The sequence below is a fragment of the Pimephales promelas genome, chromosome 18 (genome assembly GCF_988280905.1).
Source record: "Pimephales promelas chromosome 18, fPimPro1.hap1.1, whole genome shotgun sequence".
NCBI lineage: Eukaryota > Metazoa > Chordata > Actinopteri > Cypriniformes > Leuciscidae > Pimephales > Pimephales promelas.
Window position 1 is genome coordinate 4504196 of NC_142786.1, and position 22003 is coordinate 4526198.

Below are 22003 nucleotides of genomic sequence, written 5' to 3' on the forward strand. Positions count from 1 at the left end.
TAGCAGCTGAGTCATTCATAGGCTGTGGATTTCCTGGATCTAAGCCAGGCAGCTTCAGAGGGTACTCTGGGTTTTGGGTTCAGTGCGTTCAATAAGATGTATCAACCGCATTTGCGGCATAAAGACAGATACAACAAAATGATTTCAAAAAATTTGTAGTTACAGTAAAGCACGAGCAATGGAAGTAAACAGAGGCATGCTAAAATATAGTCATAAGCATAGTATAGCCACAATAATTAAACAGGTTAACATGAGACTAACACAATAGAATTCTTTAATAACATGTTTTGTGTCGTTATTTACAATATTAAACAGTTCTGGACTGGTCCTCGAATTTGATTGGCTGAGCAGCGTTCCAAGAGTGCAAGAAGAGAGTCACCGAATCATTCATTCAAAGGATTTGATTAAAAACACTAATTCAATCAGAAACATTGAGGAATGAAAGCACCATTACTTCCATTTTAAATGGTCCAGAAAAAAAAAAAAAAACATGGAAGGACTATGGCCCTTTTTTTGTAAGCGAATAAACCCAAATCTATTTTATAAATTTAACTTTGCCTAAAACTAATGTTTGATTACTATTGTAAGGTGAAGTATTTATTTTCACTTGCTTTTCAGAAAAAAATAGCCCATGAATAAGGATACTTATGGTTGTGTCTGCTTATTAAATGTGGTAAAATTACACACAAAAATACACTCTTCACCTTTAAAAACGGTCTATTTGATATTTAATAGGGGTGTAACGGTTCACTAAATTCACGGTTCGATATGATACTCTTGTGTCACGGTTCGGTTAGGTACGTTTCCGAAACGGCAAAAAGAAAGAAATGCCAGAGAAATTTCCTTGATTTAATTTTTTTTATTATATTTTTATTAAAACTAACATCATAAAGTATTTTTTTTTTTTACTTCGAGCAATGATGGAGCTATACTTGACTTTTCTTTGGAGCATATACAACAAAACAGCTCCTTGGACAAAATTAAATGTAATATTGTAGTAGTTATAAACAAAGGTTTATTTTAGTTCAGATTAGCATTTGAGGGCAGCAATTGTGTTCATAATGTCAAAATAAAACCGACATGATGTTACTTGAAAGCATTATAGCCTACTATTCCTGCCAAACTTCAATGGTTACAGTTAGTAGTGTTATACAGTAAATCCATGGTGAATGTTGCTGATCTGTGGACAGTGGATAGTTCATTCATGGCACAATGTTTGTTCCTGGTTTCCATGTCAACGCGGTTTGATATGTTAATAACGGAGAAATGTGAATGTTTCTCACTAGATCTCGCAACGATGTTATTACTTCAGTGACGAATTCAAATGCTATCTTTCTGATTTCGCTGTAGTAACAGTGCTGGTTGATTAAGATCAGCGATTATCAGATTATCAGATATTAAGATAAACGGTCCGTCAACCATACAATAATGAGTAGCTTAGTTTCGTTCCGCTCACATTACATTTGCCATTTGATGTTGGGCAATGTTGTGGTCACGCCAGCGTCTCTTACATTATGAGCGCACTTGCCATACGCGACGCGCCTACATTTGGAATAACGAAATTTTGGCCCAAATTTTCGACGCGCCTACATTTGAAATAACAAAAAAAAAAACGAACCGAAAGCCTCGTACCGAACGGTTCAATACGAATACGTATATCGTTACACCCCTACTATTTAATGTTAATTTATGAGCAATATTTGAGTACCTGTAAAGTAACAGATTCCACAAAAGCATTTCTTCATGAAATAACATTGGAACCGCACTGATTTTGGCTTACTGCACATTTACTAAAGAGCTGCTCTGTCAGAATGACCTCACACATTAGTCACAGACAATACTGGAACGAGTCAAACACTCATAGACATTTGCCGTAATTGAAGATTGTTGCTGGGGAAAGATGAGGTGAGCAGGATTTTTTAGAAACATTTGAGGACTCAGAGCTGAAGAAACAGCCTCTATAGATGCAGTGTGGGCTGGTGCACTATGAGGTGTGTGGGTTCGGTCTAACAAACACTTTTGTAGAGTGGGTGGCGCAAATGCAAGGTATTGGAGAAAGGCTTGAATAGGCTCACCAATGAGCTCATATATCTTACCACACAACTGCAGTCAAGTGCTTTCCAAAACGTGATAAATACTTTATCGAATTTGCACCCCTCAAACCTTCCTGCATTTTGACCGAATATGCATCTATGATCTTTTTTTTAAGAGTTTGTACATATGTTACAGGGACAGTTCTCCAAAAAAAAAAAATTAAATAAATAAAATTCTGTCCTCATTAAGGGTGTCTTGATTCCGATTTTAAATCGAAATCGATCGAAATTAATTTACAATCTCAAACTTCGAATTAAAAAATGGAATCGTCGATGATGTCACGTCCGTTCGGCTTGCCAAGCGGAAAAAACGCGCGTTTTGAAGTGCTGTGAGTCTATGGTCAACCTTCTCTAACTTAGCTACAGCCATCCAAAAGATAGCAAGATGCAGGAGACCCATCGACAGAACCCTTCATTGAAGTCGCAGAAGTTTTTTGGATTTCCAGTGAGTAATGTTGACAACGTTCGCGCTTCACGAAATTCGTTAAAATGCACGCAAATTCGTTAAAATCTCCTGTGAGCGAGCAAGAGTGAGCGTGCATGCCGGGACAGAAAAAACTGTGCTTCAAACCGTATTGCGTGCACAGCAGAGAGGGAGAGAGCGAGAGACCTTGCATGTGTGCCTCATGAAGCGCATGTAAGACAGAGAGCATCCTGATTGGCCGATTGATAAAAATCGAGAATTGAATCCAACCGTGACCTTAGAATCGAAAAATATAATCGAATCGAGGATTTGGAGAATCGTGATAACCCTAGTCCTCATTTACTCAACTTCTGTACATAAAAGTTTACATGTGACTTTAAATTCCCATGTAAACATTTTGAATATAACACACAAGTGATATTTTATGCAATGAACATGAGTAAATGATTCATTTTTGGGCGAACGATCCTTTCAAGCGCGAGCAGTATAGTAGACAATGCAAATATATACGATATAAGGTTGAAAACGTGGGTGGAGTTAAAAGCTAATGTAAAAATGTGTCATGTTGCCCTGAGATATAGATATGCATTTACAAACGTGTGTTAGTGTGTTTCTATTTGAATGCGCGAATGGAAACATCCTAGAGGGAGATATGGGGGAGGTAATACATTAAATGTGCACTTTTTTTATTGTATGCCTGAACGTCTCACTGATGCAGTGCCACATGCGTGCTCATGTTAGTGATCTGAAAAACAACCATATTCTAGAGGCAGAATATTCATTTTCAAACCACACTGAAATGAATGTGAACGCTTTTTCATTGACGCAGTGTAAACGCTGAGGCAGTAGTTGGGATAAAACGGTGTGCTGAATGGTGTGGTGGAACTCACTTTCATCAGGGTTGGGTGCTGCTAGGATGGCACTGTGCTGCTTCTTGACCTGTTCTACATCCTCTGACAGCTTTTCAATACAGCCACGGATCTCCTCAACCTGTCAAGAGAACATGCGTTTAATAATCCATTTAGTGACATTCGCAAATTATATGAAAGAGGTCTAAATCTAAATGACTACTTGCATATTGTGAAACTCTGTGAAAAAAAAAGAGAGAAAAAGATAAAGTATTTGGCTAATCAGCTTGATTAACATGGAGCAAATTAATATTTGTATTTATTAATTATATAAAAAATGTATATTTATAGTATAATTAGATTATATATTTATAAAAAAAATAATATTTTGACATTTTCACCATATTTCTATATCCCATATTACAGATAGGCTACCATATTATTGCATGTCACATTAAATGTTAGCTGTGGAAATTTATTTGCGATCAATGTTTATCATTTGGAAGAAAGCATGCAGGAGCTAAACTGCTTTAAGGTGAGCATACAAATTAGTAATAAAGAACAGTATGGGAAAAAAATGCCAAGAGCCTTTTTTTTGTTTGTTTTATTTCTTAGATTTAATAATTTTGAATCTAGCAGTATTGGCCAAAAGTGATGTCCGGCCAAGGAAAATTGACATCCTCACCCTTTATTCTTTTTTTTTTCTTCAAATATTATTCATACTGGCATGATGAATCCGATTCTGACTTGTGATGCAGCCTGAATCATAATCACACCGTGTTCGTTCGTTGGCCAGAGGAGAACTGCCCCTCGACTGAGGCTGGTTTTTTTCTCCATTCTGTCACATGATGGAGTTTGGGTTCCTTGCCACTGTCGCCTCTGGCTTGCTTAGTTGGGGACACTTAATATTCAACAATATAGATAAAATGAACTAATTTAATAATTGATGATCTTTACAACGGAACTGAATCAACACTGAACTGACTTCAACAACAGCCGAAAATGCATAATTTTCCTGTTATCACTGTAAAGCTGCTGTAAAACAAACTGTATCGTGTAAAGTGCTATAGAAATGAAAGTGACTTGCCTTGACTTGACTATTAAATAAATGTAAAAATTTTCACATTTGTTTGTGATAAGGCAATAAAATAAGCCAAATTGTTCGGACAATTTTTGGCCTGGCTGTCATACAAAGAAATTATGAACACATGCAAAAACAAGAGAGAACCAACTTAATATTAGTAAATGAGTCAATATATGCTTTATCATGTGAGCTTTTCGTTTTTCTATGCATGGTAAAATAAGTTTGCTTTTTTTTTTTTTTTGCCAAATAATTTTGTCAGATAAATGACCAAGTTTAGTGTTTTGTTTTTCCTGCATATTTCAAATATTTCAAAAAAAAAAAATATTTTCCTTATATTTTAATTCTTAAATCAAACTTGTAGTGTCAGAAACAAATATCCCCTCCAGACATCACTTTTGGCCACTATAGTAAATTGTTTTCATTACATATTATATTATCAGAATTGGTTTAAGTAGTTAAAGGCTAAAATACGCTACACAATTTTTTTTTGCCCCGATTTACTGTCTGGACGAGTCAACGTTAGTTGCTGAAAGTCAGGGAAAATCTGCAGTCGGATCACGATGGGCAGTCGGGCATTGACATTTCAGCTTCAGACTATTATTCCATTTAGTCAGAGGATAGGATATCAAACATTTTTTGAGCCGATTCTAAAACACATTGTTTTCATTTATTTGTCATGCATCTTCTGTCAATGAGATGCGTGTTTCTGCGTGAGATTGTTGTGTTTGGAATGACTTGAAAGTCTGGTAGTATTTGGTATGTATTTACTTTAATAATGCCCAGTTTTCATCTGTAACCATTTACAAAGTCAGCAAGTGCATGATGGGATGTTTAAAAAAAAAAAAAAAAATCTGTTCAGATTTTCAAAATCAAATAGTGTGTTCTGGGACGGATTCACCTCATATTGTGACATAGGCAAAATACACCCCCCCCCCCCCCATGAAATCCTGAATGCTACTTTTAAGGAATTGAAAAAAAAACCCATTGTACTTTTTAAATAATTAAACACTATTGTCGAACCTGATATTGTGGATTTTTTATATGATCATACTAGCATGTGCCATTATATTAACATTTTACCAAACTCAAGCTCAAATAAAATAGACTAGTGAATGTTGTGTTTTTATCCTTTATTAGAACGCCGTCTGAGGCAGTAAGGTCATCGCATAACTTACAGGTTATAACGTTTACTGTAGCTATGTGGGCGCTTTTTTTTTTTTTTTCTATTTGGCCAAAATCTCATGTTTTAAAAGATGAAGTGCTACGAACAAGCTATTTAAGGCAGGGTTGGCTATGACTCGATGACAAATAAAAAAAAAAACTACTCGGACACTCTTCTCTGCTCCTCAAATACATAAAACTTTAGCCTTTATATATAGAGCCAGATTTACTAAAAGCATTTAAAAACTACTGTCAGGATTTCTAAAAACACGAACTAAAAAATTAGCGCTGAAAAGCCGTGAACAGTTATTATTGCAAATGGATTTGTAGGAGTTTCCCTTTCAGACGCAAAATTAATTGTAGGAGAGTATTAAAATGAATCACGCAAGGTGATTTACTATGGTTAGCGCTGGTCAATTTACTGCGGCATTATTTACCGCCCAAAAAAACATGTCTTAAACCTGACGCTAATTTGCGCTGCTCTTGGTTGATTGCGTTGCACATCCTGCGTGTGTGTTCTTTCATTTGCACGTCGTCAGTAGATCACGCAGAACTTTCCTCTCCCATCGGCACTTTTATGGGATTGTGTTGCCCTGTTTAGTAAATCTGGCCCATAGTGTTTGTTGAGAAAATAAAATGCTGTACTTATTCAAACAACCAGTTATTTATTTACCCTTCCACTGCAAACGACCTGAGGCCGGGGTGTAGTTATGTGGTTTTATCAACAGTTTGAAGAGCCAATAAAGTTACAAATGCCTACACGAATAAATCTGGCCCTAAGTGCGTTCCAGCTATAAGTTGAAATCGAATATTTACATGAATCACAGAATGTTTTAGTAATTGGTTTGTCTCTCTTTTGCATTAATGACAGCAGCACTCAGAGTGATATGATGAGCAAATCAAATCAGCTACATCTGCGAAATCATAACTGGATATGATATTTGCCGTAAGATAAAGTTTACCTGTTCAAAAAATTCATCCATAAAGTGATCCCGGTCGACATGGACGACTTCCTCATCATCGTCACTGTCCTTAGCCTGTGAGGAAAACAAAAATATCACTTAGAATCTCTCAATAATGTAGAAAAATCATTTCTTTAGTAGTTTTTATAATGTTGGGCAATAACTTGGACAAACGCGGAGTGAAAATAAAATGAAATGTTGGACAACATACCTCTACAGTAAATGGTATGTAAATAGGAGAAGTGTATTTGGTTGGATTAGATGTTTTTACCTTACAAAGGAGGAATACAACACTATAGCGAATCATCTTAAAGAGACAGTTGCTCAAAAAAGAGCAATCACCAGTATTAATCAGCATTTCTTCCATCAATGCAGATTAATTCTTTGCTGCTGTTTTTGGTTGCTTCAATATCTCAATATTCTCGACCAAGAACACAGTGATGAGATAATGGCCCATATACACAAAAGAGCAACCGTATTCAACACATCCAGCTGCTTCTCCATTTCTCATATGGAATAAAGTAGGGCAGCCTAATAAACTAATGCAAATCACATGTTTCCAGATGAGCACACGGTGTCACATTTAAAAGATCGTTTGATTGTGTTCACATATTGGTTTGAGAATTGGGGATAGCTGGAGGGTGATCTCAGATTAGCTGCACGGCCAATCCACACTGAGTGGAATAGGACGTTCTCCTGTGTGTGTAGCCATAAAGACCATCCCCCGTCCCAACCACGGCACCTTTTCTGGGAACTAATAGCTCTTCATTTCAAGCACACTGCTTCGCACCCGATGAAGCGGCTACGTCCAAAGAGAAAACATAGATTATAGTGACAGTCAAGAGTGTGAATCTTGTTTACTGGAACACGATTTGGAATTTCATGGGCACTCGTTAATATTTAGCGTTAATCATTAATATTTACGAACTGGTTCTTGGACAATTGAGTGACATTGTTGCCAATGAAACTACACTCTAAAAAATGCTGGGTTGTTTTAACCCAATTTTGGGTCAAATATGGACAAACCCGAAATGTTGGGTTAAAAATGTAATGTAAAAATTTAACCCAACGGCTGGGTTAGTCCATATTTGACCCAAAGTTGGGTTAAAACAACCCAGCATTTTTTAGAGTGTAATACAGCTTTTATGAGGATTTTGAGCTATTGTCATCACCACTCTTAATATATTTTTAATTGTAATAAACTGAAACAGAGAGCAGATATTATATTCATGCAGATGAAAGAGACAGGGCATGTTTATATTTAAAGGGGTGATGAACTGAGAAATCCAATTTTCCTTGAGCTTTTGACGTCTAAGAGGTCATCATATTAACTGAAAACGTCCTTGTTAGTCCAATAAAAGCTTTTATTGACACCAGGCTCAGCAAACAACTCGTTTTTCCAAGTGGGGAACTATGACGTCAAAGAGGATAAAACACCACACCCCCCCACGGTTTAGCCCCGCCCACCGATTCACCATTACACGAATAGCTAAATAACATAGGCCTACCTCGCGATGACAGACCGGTTCAAGCTACCGAGCAAAACAAAATAGTGTGCAATGCCTGGTTGTGGAAGAAGACAGTCGCTGCATAAGCTTCCTCTGGATTCCAATAGGACTGCATGGTTAAACTATATTTTTAATGACGTTCCAGCTGATGAGGTAAAACACTGTCCGTCTGTTTGCTTCATTTCACTGAGGAATGCTTTTTAAACAAGACTGGATTTGCAGACCGATTAAGAGTAAAGAACGTTGCTGTGCCGTCTATATTGGATCTGACAGGAATGGTGCAACACACGGACTCTGGGTCGAACATGTATGGGCGAATCATTCCGGTTGACATTTTACAACATTGGACGTCTTCAGAACAGTTTCCCCCACGTGCATCAACGGGTGAGTTGAAACTCATTATAATATGCAAAACTATTATCCACTCACAGCATTGGGCGTTTACTTCCAAGTCTTCAGTGCGAGACGCCCATAACAACCGAGCGTTTTTCAGCTAGGCTCAAAACTAGGGTAGAAAATAGCCTATTACTTATTCATTTTGATGTTTTTGAATGCAAAAACGTCATAAGTTGACATCAGACAACAATATAATAAAATTTAAAAATACAGTTCATGACCCCTTTAACTTGAATAATTAAATTAATTTTAAATAATAAAGTAATGCATTATTGAAAACAACATATTGAAACAGGTTTCCCCAAAAACTTGCAATTCTTAGAAGAAATACTTGCGACAAGAGGTTATTCATTTCCATTGGAATGGAATGGAGTTTTAACTCTCTGCCGAAGTGACATTTTCAGATCATATTTGTTTTAAGCTTTGGATACTACAAATGTTTCAACTTGTGCGGTTAAAAACTGTACGCGACAGTCCAACTTGATATGATGTATTCCAATCAAAACTATAAAAGCGAAGTAAAAAACTACAATATTTGTCTAATGCCTTTATAAGCACCAATTATGTCTATAAAAGGACAGTTAGTCAAAAATAATTATTTATTCTGTTTAACACTGTAGCCTTGGGCAGACCATAAAGTATTCCTTTTAAAAGTAATAGGTATGTAGTATATGGATGGCATTATTCGCAAAAAATGGAGGGTGAATGTTTGTGCTCTGGCGCGATATAATAATATAATATATTATATTTGAATAGAAAAAAAAAATAGCTGCTTAAAAAGCCAATGCGGTGGGTGGGCAAAAAGGTTCAATTCGTACTCTGGCGCTGATTTGGTTGACATAAATTTACAAGAATACATTGTCATAAGACTGACAACTGGCTATTACTTGAGCTGAATTTTTTTAATCTAAGATTTTACAACAGCATATAGAGCAATGCAAGACATAACTGTCTGCCTGTCGGGTGATTGATGCATCAGCCTGTCTATCACCAGCTAACATCATTTAATTCATGCAGAGGCTATTTTCGCTCTCCCGTCATCAGATAATGGCAATAAAGTCCCTTCCCCCATGAGCAAAGGTGAAATGTTTGATGCTTTCAGCCTACTGACAATTGCATAGTCAACATTTTTGCTAGCCGTTTCTGGTTTGGCGACCAGATTCTATGCATTTCCCTTTGACGAGGATTTCATGGCAAAGCACAATGAAATAGTAACAGAAAGCGGCCTGTGTGTTGTCTCATCAGCCGTGCTAATGTTTACTCGCCTGCTTCTCCTCTTATCTGGCCGCTCCCTTCCCGAGCCCTGCCCTCCCTGCCCCCTCAGCATCTGCTTTCATGGGGAGTGGCTTTGCCGCTGGTCCCCTGTGCTGTATGTCTACGGTACCGCAATATCAGTCGCTAATGACCTTCACGAAATAATTCTATAGCAACAGATTTCAGGAGGAGAGGCCTGGTGGATTTCTGAATTTAAGTGCTGAGTTGTGCCACCGAAGCCTCCTACCAGTGTGGTTAGTGTGTGGGTGATGATGGAAGATACTGCACATGTTGTTGCCTTTTTTTTTTTTGGGAAGACACATTCTGTGTCTACAAAGCTGGAGAGCACAGATAAGGTCAGGGGGAAGAGTTTGGAGACAATAAATCTCCTACGATGTTAGACAAGGGTCACAGTGGGACAGCAATAAACAATTCATATCTGCTTTCATCCCTTTTGTTGTTGAGTGACAAGAAGGGATTCTCTGCTAAAACAAGGGGAGACATTTTAGAGAATTGTTTTAGAGATATATTTGATACTACCGCAAAATATATTAGTCTGGAAATGGAGATTGATACTGGCTTGACATTAATTAAGTAGCACAAGATTCATTAGGGATTAGAGCCAGACCGATATATTGGCCGGCCGATATTATCGGCCGATATTAGGCATTTTCCAAAATATCGGTATTATAATGGCCGATAAATGAATATTTAAAAAATAAAATAAAAATGGACGAAACACGCTTCAATCATCTCTCCTTGGCATGTTATATTGAAAATGTATGTTTAACAATTTGCAGTGTGATGTTATCTATTGCTAAATTATGCCTCAGCATAGACTAGCTAACCACAAAGCTAGCTAATGCCACTATCGTCAGTGGAAGACCGCTAACGTTAACATTAATGAGCTTGGAAACCACAATGAACTTTTTCTGCCTAAATAAAGTAATGATTACTGTATTTATAACTAGCATATCTCTAGTTACAGTTCCTGCATTGTAAAATATAAGTTATACTTGCGAGGAGTGAACATTTAGACATAGAGAAAAAGTATCGAATGTATCTTGTGCAGAAAAGTAAGTTTTTCTTTTACACGTGTGTGAAATCCAACAGTATTTAATAAAAAATAAAAAAATCAGCCGATATATCGGAATATCGGATTTTAAAACCCCAAAATATTTGTATCGGTATCGGCTTTCAAAATCCTTTATCGGTCGGGCTCTATTAGGGATGTCATTATTAGTCATCAAACAACAGAATACATGTTTTTTATCTTGATTTTAGAAATATATATACCTATTTGTCTATGTATTTAAAATGTATTTTTTTATTGCGATGGTAAAGTGGAATCAGCGGAATCATTCAGTGTCACATGATCCTCCAGAAATCATTCAAATATGGTGATTTCTTAAAAAAAAATCATACTGACCCTTTTGAACCGCTAGTGTATATATGAAGAGTTCAGATGCAAAAGCCTCTAAGTGCCATTTGAAATTTTCTTCTAGAATGATCATTTTTTATCAAGCTTGTATATTTAAGTTCAGTGATTTCACTTAAATGGCAATGATAATTACCTATTAATTGTTATTTAAGTGAAATTACTGAACTTAAATATACAAGTTTGATAAAAATCATCATTAAAGAAGAAAATTTCAAATGGCATTTAGAGGCTTTTGCATCTGAACTCTTCATATGTACATTTATATTTTTAGCAGCTATATTTAGCGTGCTGACATCATGCTGTTGCATTTGGCCATTTTATTGCATCTCATGCTATTTGTGGGGTGTTTCACAACTTAAAATAGTCCAGCTTTAAAAACACATCTTTAAATGAATTAGCTGTTTAGCTGGTCTTGCACACGAGGAAGAGAGTCGTATCGGGGTCATGAGAACACAAAACCTGCCTTCCTTAAGGCAGATTACTTGTACATTTCTGAATTTTATCCAAAGCGACTTCCAATGCATTCAGGGTATTCATTTGACCAGTTCTTACAACAACAACAACAACAAATCCTTTATGGTTTAATGTAGGTTATTACTTTTCATTCTCTGCAATCCAAATATATATTAAATATAGATGTATAAAGAAACCTGATAGTGTTCTTTTTCATATTGTATATTGGCTTCTTTTTTTTTAAAGAGCACCACTGTATGCTTGGGGATATGTCACATCTACTCATTGCCAGCCTTATGACAGATCCTCTGCAAAACTACAGCATAAGCAACCCAAGGTCATTATAGTCTATTTGGGTACACAGCAAATGTCTGCGATTCATTTTAAGCAAGGGATATTATACAATCAGAGGGCCATTATCGCAAAATAAAGACAGGGTGTTCAGGATCTGGTCTTGTATCACCCCGAGAGCATCTGTTTTGCCAATGACCGTCCATGACTGTAGATTACCCTGCTTGTTACACGGCTACTTAAAAAAAACTTGCATTAAATTATTTTAATGTTATACTTGTACAGGCCACAGGGAGACAAATTCTAAGCACAGCTGTGAGGGGAAACTATATATTTTATGACCGTTTTATTTGGATTATCTTATTATTATGAAAGACGTCATGACTTTAACAAACACACGCCTGAACTGAAGTTTATCATTTATAAACCAATCAGATTAGATCTGCAGCCCACCACTTAAGAACCACATTAAGAAAGTGTACGCTAAATAAAGATACTCAGGATAATGTCGAACGTAGGTTCCTGCTATGGCTTAAGAAGGAAAAATGAATGAAAACTAAAGAAGATTATGTTGCATGATAAGCATGTGCATGCTCCAACATCATCTGTCTATCATTGGAGAGAAGTGGCTAATAAAATGCTGACGATTCAACACATGGAGACAAAGTATGACTGCTGTATGACTCATTTTGAATATCATATCTAATATATCAATGTCTAAAGCCCAATACTTCAGCCCTCTGCATTCTGTAATGGTCTGAGCACTCATTTTTGTCGTCACAAGGGTTCGTGGAGGTCAGCGAACAATGTCCGCGTGCTGCCCAATTTATGTGTTCATGCGGACGGTGTGCGTACAACAGCGCATGTGCGAGTGACTCGAGTGCATTAGATGAAGTATACAAAGCCAAATGAAGTATACTTTGAAAGACTTCTGCGCTCAACGGAGTGGAACACGAAAAATTACGTTTATTTTACAGTCCTGTTCCACATGTACATACTATGTACTTATAGCAATAACAATAGCGGGGTTATAACTAGGTACTATCCTTAACCCATGTAGTTGCATTATTACCAGTACTTTCTTGTGTAACTACACTGTAAATAGTACATGTACTGTAAAATAAAGTGTAACCAGCAGTGTTGGGTAAGTTACTCTAAAAATGTAATTAATTACTAGTTACTAATTACCTCTTCAACAGTGTAATTAGATTACTGTAAATTCAAACGAATTTGTACGAGTGCGGTCGTACGATTTAGACACCTCATAAAATGCATATGAATCGCTGTGAGATCGGATTGATAACTGTAAATAAATTACAGATAAATGAAGAGTAATCCCTTACTTTACATTTTCAAGGGAAAAGTAATTAAATTACAGTAACTAATTACTTAGTAATTAGTTACACCCAACACTGGTAACCAGTTATACTTTATTTGGATGGTCCAATTTAGACTAATGTGAGTTTGTTGACATGAAGTTTCAAAGTATAGTTAGAAAAATGTCTAAAGTGGACAACTGAAATAAAGTTTTACCATAAATTGTTATTTAATGAATTATACTGGTCTATAATTATACTTCTTAATTTTAGCCATCAAGAGTCCAATTGTCAACCAGCTTCAAACAAGACAAGCTTGCATTGGGACAACAAGTAAAACTCAAGACATGCTGCTTGTTCCAGAAACATGTAACATTTTTAAAAATAGCCATTTTCACTTATTTTGTAGGGTTTATACTATTATGATTTCTGAATCAGATTGTGAGAAATCCCATGTTGCCCTATTTTAGCATGAACCTCTGGAGGTAGTTAGCTCAGGTAATTGACTCACCTCCATATAAAGTCTGAGATGGATAGCTTACATTTATGCATTTGGCAGATGGTTTTATCCAAAGTGACTTGCGTTACATTTAGGGTTCATGCCTTCCTCGGGAATCGAGCCCATGATCTTGAGATTGCCAGAGTCATGCACTCTACCAGAGCTGCAGGAACTTTGTCCGAGTACATGAATCCAGATATTTACCTTTAAATTATTCAGGGCCTCCCTTTCATGCTGTCAAGATAAAATGAAATGTGTTGTCACTAATATTTACCATCCTACTGAACTGATTTTGCTAGGCTGCATCTATTACGTTACTTTAGTGGGCCAGAATTTATATCCCACCAAGTGGATAATAACCAAAAATGAAACAAATATAGTGACATATTCACATTTTCTGACTTGCTGGTTTTAATGGTATATTTTGCAAACCAGCTGTACCGTAACTAGACAGGAAGCCATTTTGTTTTAGTTGTTTTATTGGCGGTGTTAAAGACTGGTGGGTGGTGTGCAGCAGAGAGGACATGACATTGTCCCTGCAATAAAACTGTCCTCACAATATACTGCAGGCATAGTCGTACCCACGCAGTGATTGGAATACAAACACGCATACAAACACGATTTGGGCATTTATCGGTACATGTGTACATTGTTTTAATATGTCACCAAGTATCTTATTTTTGCTCTTAATAATTGACTTGCACAATATACAGCATAAACGCTTCAGCAATGATATAAAAGTTTCACACTCCCAAAAGGAGTGCATCAAATTCTGCTTTAGTTAATATTAACAATATTAATAAAAAATGTGAAATACTTAGCCTAATTGTTATTTTTAAATACTTCTGTTTTTCTTTATTTTACAAAAAAATATTCTGACATATAATAAGTGTCAGAACACGCTGAATTGCTCAAGTGGTGCTTTCCACCGAATGAATGTGTGTCACTTTCAGCTTTTTCATACTTTGATTTATTTACCCACATTGCGATTAGAAAAAAAAAAGCCCTTGGCAGGAATCGAGCAATAGTGAGTATGCTTAGGATGCGAAAGCAAGAGTGTATGAGTGTGTGGCAGGGAGAATCAAGAGGAATAAGTGTGCAGCTGTAGGGGGAGGGTCAGGAAAGTGCAATGAGAGGGGGATGGGGAGAGAGACAGACCTCCACAGGGAGAGAGAGAGAGTGATGGGGGAGGGGGGCCAGAATGATGTGGAATAAGTTGTCTCCGGAAAAGGACGTTTAAAAAAACTATCCCGTTCCAAGCAGGTGACCAGGACCTTCGCTAGCGGTATACGGCAGGCTCTCGGAAATTTTCACTTGAATCTGTGCCGGGTTCTCGTGGAATAATGCGGTAAAAAAATCAGGTGTGGGGGTAATGCAGAAGTGTCATAATCCTGCATCCCTGCCGTTGGCCCATCTGCGCTGAGGAAGGCCATTGGCCACAGGCATCAGTAGTCCTTACAGCGTTAGACAGTAACCTCCTTTAGCCTCATAATACTGCATTAGTTTCTGTTGACAAACACGAGGAACCGCAAGAAGTGTTGGAAAATGTGATTATATTTCCAAAGTGGAAGTAAATCACATTCCCGCTCTAACCCGTGGATTCTTTCGATATAGTGGTGCATTTAAAACATTTGAGGAACGGCATTAAATTTTGCATCATATCTAGCAACACCAAATGATGTGCGTGTTCCGTTATGAGACAAGACAAGAAATAAAACAGCATGGAAAATATATTTTAAGATGCATGATTTTTGATATTGAACCACATCGCATGTGCCATGCAACCAATATTATTCCAAGAAAAGTGTAGTTATTGCAAAACATGGCTTCCTTTATCCTCAATCACATTAAATTGATCATTTTATTAGATTGTATGCTTAATTTTGGCTCAGCAATTTATAATTACTGCATAAAATTTTGGCTCATGTCTAGCAATATCCATGTTCCTTCAAGGGAACCTTGAATAACTGGCGGTGAGTGTGTATAAAAGAGGAGGAAGATGCGTTATTGTGTATTTTGTGTTGTCTGGTGCATGATGTCCTTCTCTCCACCCAAGGGACGGGGTTATTCCCAGTTCAATTGTGCTATAAACCGAGGCTAATAACAAGAAGAAACTAAATAGACAGTTGATGAGTCATTTGTCAAAGAACTGAGAGCATATAGTCATTTGAGTAACCTCATGCCATTAGAAATCAATGGAGGCAGATGTGAACAAGCCTAAATAAAAGACCATAAATCACAATCCAAAATTGAATCAAGGACTATTTAACTATAAGTTCTTCACTAAAAAAGACAAATGACCAAAACTGTACAAAATCTAAAAAATAAGAAAATTAATATTACTGCATAATAAACTTTACAGCAGCAGAATTTGATATCTGTAAAAACGATGTATGTTAGAATGAAGATATTAGATGTTTAATGTAAAGCTACAAGAAATGTAATTTTAGACCAATGAGATTTTACTGTGGGCAGGGTTAAACTGCAAAAATAGAAACCAGCAATCAACAAAATGTCGAAAAGTGTTGGTTAAAACACGTTTTTAGAAACAACTTTACAAAAGAAAAACAGCATGATTCTTGCTACTGAATCATATTGCATGTGCTACGCAACCAATACTATTCTTAGCAAAGTGATAGTTCTTGCAAAACATGGCTTGTTTTATGATTGATTACAATAAATTGTGTTCAAAACTGTGTTCAGGAAAGTCTATAACACAACATGTCAGCTTGGGTAAACTATTAATCATCCTTGAACATTTAGTGTTTTAATAAGGAAACAAATCATGAAAAAATATTTCGATGATGATATTCACAATAATGTCAGTAAAATTAGAAGATTGTGAAATGTGGCAGCAGCTCCAAAGAAACAGACACTTCTTAGAAACACAACAACTTCGGTTGGGACTGACATCTCGACCACGTACCAGTACTGATCAAAACCATTTTCTGTTTCCCATTGGAATAGCCACTGCCTTTTCACATTAGTATATAATGAACGGGTATGAAAAATAACTATCTTCAAATGACAGCAAGCCTCTGGAGAATGAACAAGAAACTTGCTGACTCATTCTCTGTCTGCAGTCAATGTAAAGCATAAATCCTCCCCTGTAACTTTTAAATCGTGGCAAATCTCGCCGATCTATTGAAATGACCCATCAGGGCGATATTTTGTGGGCATGACTAAAAGGAATTAAATCAGAGCTGGTCAGAAAGGGAAAACTGTGATTCAGTCTTAATGAAATTGAAAGCCCATGCAGCCTGACCTCAGTCTAACTTGCTTGATGTCGATGCTTGACGTCGCTTACAAAAGATTGTCCTGGTCTATTATGAATTTTCCATTACATGGTGTGAAAAACGTGCCACGGACCCAATATCATGGATGATGCTCTGCAGATGTTCATTCACAGTGTTTCATTCACTTTGACCATGATGAAGCAAAATGTGAGTGAAACATAGTTTAGTAGAAGGTCGTATGAACATTTTGTTCATCTGCAACTTCAATTTATATTCATCATGCACTTTTGCCATAGTCAGGTCTTTGTTGACCTTAATCATATTGGAGTCAATCTTTAAAAAAAAAAAATGCATTGCAATTCAATCCCTTTTTGTATTTGACTAGTTCTTCAAAAGCCAAAAAATGAAGGAAAATGGATTAATAAAAGAATGGATCAATACTAATGCTGTTATTGACAAGACCACCCTCTTCAAATTCTTCAGTAATTGCCAGTGGTGCAACCATACGAAAAAAACAAAACAAAATCCACTTACTTCAGTGGGCACCCATATGTTTAGACAGATTAAGGGAACTGGCCATTCAGAAATTAAAATTCAAAATCATTTACTCACCCTTATGTTGTTTCAAACCTCTATGACTGACTTTCTTCTGTGGAACACAAAAGACATTTTGAAGAATGTGCTGGTCTCCGAATCCATACAGTAGCTTTGTTTGAGGAACAGACTGAAATTTAAGACTATTATGACACCTTTAAAGTGCTTTTGCATCCTTTTTTTTTAAGTTTGAAAGGAAAGGAGCAACCAGCACATCAGTAAAAAAAAAAACAGCAATCAAAGTGATTAGGACAAAAGAATATATATTTCAAAAACAAAGTCATATTAGTTTGGAACGATATAAGCGTGAGTATCTGACAGATTAAACTATTCCTTCGATGCTATTATGTGTTCACTGTCCAAGTCTTAATTTGCTATAAAACTATAGGGGAGCACATCCTATACACATCAAACTTTAGCACTAAAGTACCATGAAAATGTTTCCAGCACTGCTATTCTGAATCCGCTGCACCACGGCAAAAATAAATCGTTTTAGCTGACTTATGTTTGCAGTCTGATTTAATTGTGATTAGGGAAAGAGAGAGAGAGATGTGAGTGCAAAAGATAGACAACCAACTTTCTATTGGATTGTCTTCACAAACATAGGCTACCAGTGTTTCCTAAATTGGTAAGATATTAATCTTTCGAGTCATTAAGCTGGATCTGAATTGCTCAACAAAAATTAAAATAAAATAAAAAATCAGTCTGAATCAGCCTATAACCACTGATTCAGAAGAATTACAACTTGTAGTCAAAAATACCCATCCAAAAAAAAGAGATTGCTTCAAATTAAAAGAAAATAATGTTCAAATATTATTGTTTTAGTCTAAGCTCAGGTAAAATTACTATACACTGTAAAAAAAATATATATATATTTTCATGATTTGTAATCACAACATTTTTTATGTCATTTTTAAACTTAAATAATTTACGTAGTTAAGATAACATAATATTTTGAGTTTCTGATGATTAAATCAATCTCCATTGTATTAACTCAATGTTTTCATTTCAATGAACTTAAAATTTTAAGGGAACCAGGTTACTTCATTTTTTAAGTTAAATCAACAATATTTTTTTACAGTGTAATAAAACTATTCATAAAATCATTAACTAATAAGAAACGCTTTAAGAAATGCGATTCGCAAAGGATCTTACAATTCCCATCCCAACAAAGCTAACCAGTAGAGGAGAAAGCCTAGCTATTTTCAGTGGTCAGTGGAAGGTATGACCTGCAGGGGTCACTGTATAGCTCATAAATCCACTACGCATGTCTCATAAAAATTGGACATAAAACAATAATGTAAAAAATCAATAGTCCATGACATAGAAATCTAAATCTGCTTAGGCCAATAATTTTACATTAAAATGTCACAACTGTGACATGTCCATCCTTATCTGCATTATTCTTTAGGTGTTTGGTTATAATGTACTATATAGCTTAGAAATTGTTTCCAGAAATCTAAATAGAGATCAATTGTGTAGACCCAAGTTGGGTATGCCTTGATACCATGTATGTATACTCTGCATATATATATTTTTTATTTTTAAAGTTACTGTGAGGTGAGGTATCAGCCAGACGTAGTTTGTAATACGGCAAGCTAATATCAGATATCTTCAATACAGATATTTTCAAGACTGAATCCAGATCTTTCAAGTGCCACTTAAGTGTATACTAGTGCACTTGTGAAAAAATGTATTTATAGCAGATCAAAAACTTTGATTTGTTTCAATATGAAAAGGTTTTATAGTCCTACACTTTAGATTCTTGACAAAGTCATTAGCATGTATAGGGTGCATCCATTGCCATATTTCTTCAAAATCTGGTTTTAGACTGTAAAGAATCTTGACAGTCCTTCAACTACTTGAACATTTAACCATTTTAACTTCTTGCCTGTATCATTCAGCCCCAGTTTCCAGTTTCCATCAAATCTTTACTATTTTAAGTGGAAACATTTCAGTTTAATCTCAAAGCATCCTCACTGCACTACACTCTCAGAAAAAAAGGTACAAAAGCTGTCACTGGGGCTGTACCTTTTCAAAAGGTAAACTTTTGTCCATTTTAGGTGCTAATATGTACATTTCAGGTGCTAATATGTCCATTTTAGGTGTTAATATGTTAATTTCAGGAGCTAATATGTCCATTTTAGGTCCTAATATGTACATTTTAGGTGATAATATGTACATTTCAGGTGCTAACACGTACATTTTAGGTGGTAATATGGACATTTTAGGTGCTAATATGTACATTTCAGGTGCTAATATGTACATTTTAGGTGATAATATGTACATTTCAGGTGCTAATATGTACATTTTAGGTGATAATATGTTAATTTCAGGAGCTAATATGTCCATTTTAGGTCCTAATATGTACATTTTAGGTAGTAATATGTGCATTTCAGGTGCTAACAAGTACATTTTAGGTGGTAATATGGACATTTTAGGTGTAAATATGTACATTTTAGGTGATAATATGTACCACTAAGGAACCAATATGCAGCCTTTGGGTACAAAAGTGTACCTTTTGAAAAGGTACAGCCCCAGTGACAGCTTTTGTACCTTTTTTCTGAGAGTGTACCTACCGCTGAGCTTTTTATATGCAAAAAGAGCGAACCAAAATCAGTTTACATTCAAAATTCATTTTACAGTATTACAAAGCAGTTTTACCCAATTCCTGCGCATCAGCAAATCTACCCAGTGTACATTTAGCGCAATAACCCCACAACTGAATCATTAAACCTTTATTTATCTCCTAACCACATGTCTTTATGATGCATCTCATTTATTCTCCATCTGTTACAGTACCTGTGGCCTCCACAGCCTCTTTCTTTTCTCCTCTCTCTAGTCTCTACCTCTTCCCATTCCGCCTTTTTCTGAGATTTGGGGAAATTCCACTTCCCTCTCTAACCGTACTGCAGTTTGATACCCGCAGTGCTTCATTCTTCCCTTTTCCCACTGACACAGCCACATCCGTGGCCTATCATGACCTGTCTGTTGCATCTGTTGTTGGGCTGCGGCCAGCTTCACATATGTAGCCGTATATTCCCGTCTCTTTCTCTCTGCCAATTGTTATCTACCTGTTCCGGCCCCGTTGGCTGACAAGACACATACCGAGTTCACTTTCCCCATGAGCTCAGCTCTTGCTGCCGTCAGCTGTAGCGCTGCTCACTGCTTATCTTTTCTGATACTTTCTCTGTGTGTCGCGTCGGCTACCGGGGTTCCCTGCTTCTGTTCCATCTGTCCAGAGAATTAATACCACACACGTTCAAAAAAAACAAAAACCTTTTTGAGCATCTAACAGGTTAGCAACCAAACTAGTCACAAATGGGCCTTTGCCTCTGGGTTAAATAAGGTAGCAGTGATCCAGAACATTATTTTTGTTGATTCCGAAATAAAATAATGGTTGGCAATCCAATCCGTTTCTGTGTCCGAACAAGTGTGTCCACTCAAAAAAAAAAATTAAAGTTGCCATTAAGCATTATGTTTCCATATTCCCTGTGTTTGTTCTAGTAAAATCCCTAAATAAAATGCAACCAATTATGCCCCATTTTTATATAAACCTACTGATTTGCTGAAGCAATTTTTGCTTGGTCATGTACAGTTATCTGGGTGTGTGTTCATTTTAGATCATTTATTTTTTTCCTATTTTTTAAGCAAAGAGGCCTATATCATATCTGCACCCAGATTTGTGATATTAAGTTACAAATATGTTATTGAGTTTATAGTTTACAACCTGTGTATGGTCATAATTTGCTAATCTATTAGCACTCATTTAGTATCATTTAGCACAATGTGTCTGACCTCTCCTTTTCTGGACAAAACTGGGCAAGATACAGTATGTGATGTCACATAGTCCTGGCGCTTCTGAGTAAATTGATATTAGGTTGCCAACTTTCCAGTCAGTCCACACCTGCGGTTTTTCACCAAACAATAATCTGGATATCATGTTCATTCCAAAACATATCACTATTACGATGAAGAAAGGATTTATACCATGCTCTCTACAAAGACTGGCTTCCAACACAAATATATTTAGCTTGTTTGTTTATTTTGATGCACAATAAATTACATTTCCCCCACAGTTTGCATATTCTCACCCATTCATTAGCCAACTACCTGAAATATATACATATCATGTGCAACCACGTCCTACTATCAACTGATCTGAGAAAGCTCTTCAGTGCAGTCATATATCACTAAAAATGAATTTTAATATTCAATCCAATATTCAGCGTTCTCAGAATATTTCAATATTTAAACACTACGCCTATACTAAAAAGCTACAACATCCAGACATATCTTGTAACTTATTGGGCTTTTAACTTGGGTCTGACAAAACAAAACATTCTTAATAATTCACTCAAAAAATGAAAATTGTCAACATTTAGGCCTACTCACCCTTGTAACTTTTTGTCTGTGGAATATCTCGATATTTTGTCCATGCAA

General features: G+C 36.2%; 2 protein-coding genes across 8 annotated transcripts in view; one reads left to right on the forward strand and one right to left on the reverse strand.

The window, feature by feature from the left end:
- Positions 1–22003, forward strand: part of LOC120485597 (uncharacterized) — a 78384-nt gene that overhangs the window by 22990 nt on the left and 33391 nt on the right. For 4 of the 7 annotated variants that reach the window (XM_089122681.1, XM_089122688.1, XM_089122682.1 and 1 more), the window contains exon 3: positions 8354–8464. The exons of the other annotated variants lie outside the window; for them this stretch is intronic. In XM_089122681.1, the coding sequence (XP_088978807.1) occupies positions 8354–8464 (111 nt within the window). The remainder of the gene's footprint in view (positions 1–8353; positions 8465–22003) is intronic. 7 annotated transcript variants of the gene reach the window in all.
- stx1b (syntaxin 1B) overlaps positions 1–22003 on the reverse strand; it is a 45298-nt gene that overhangs the window by 20103 nt on the left and 3192 nt on the right. Inside the window, exons 2-3 of the mRNA XM_039681416.2 lie at positions 6573–6647; positions 3408–3507 (exon numbers count right to left, since the gene is read on the reverse strand). Of these exons, the coding sequence (XP_039537350.1) occupies positions 3408–3507; positions 6573–6647 (175 nt within the window). The remainder of the gene's footprint in view (positions 1–3407; positions 3508–6572; positions 6648–22003) is intronic.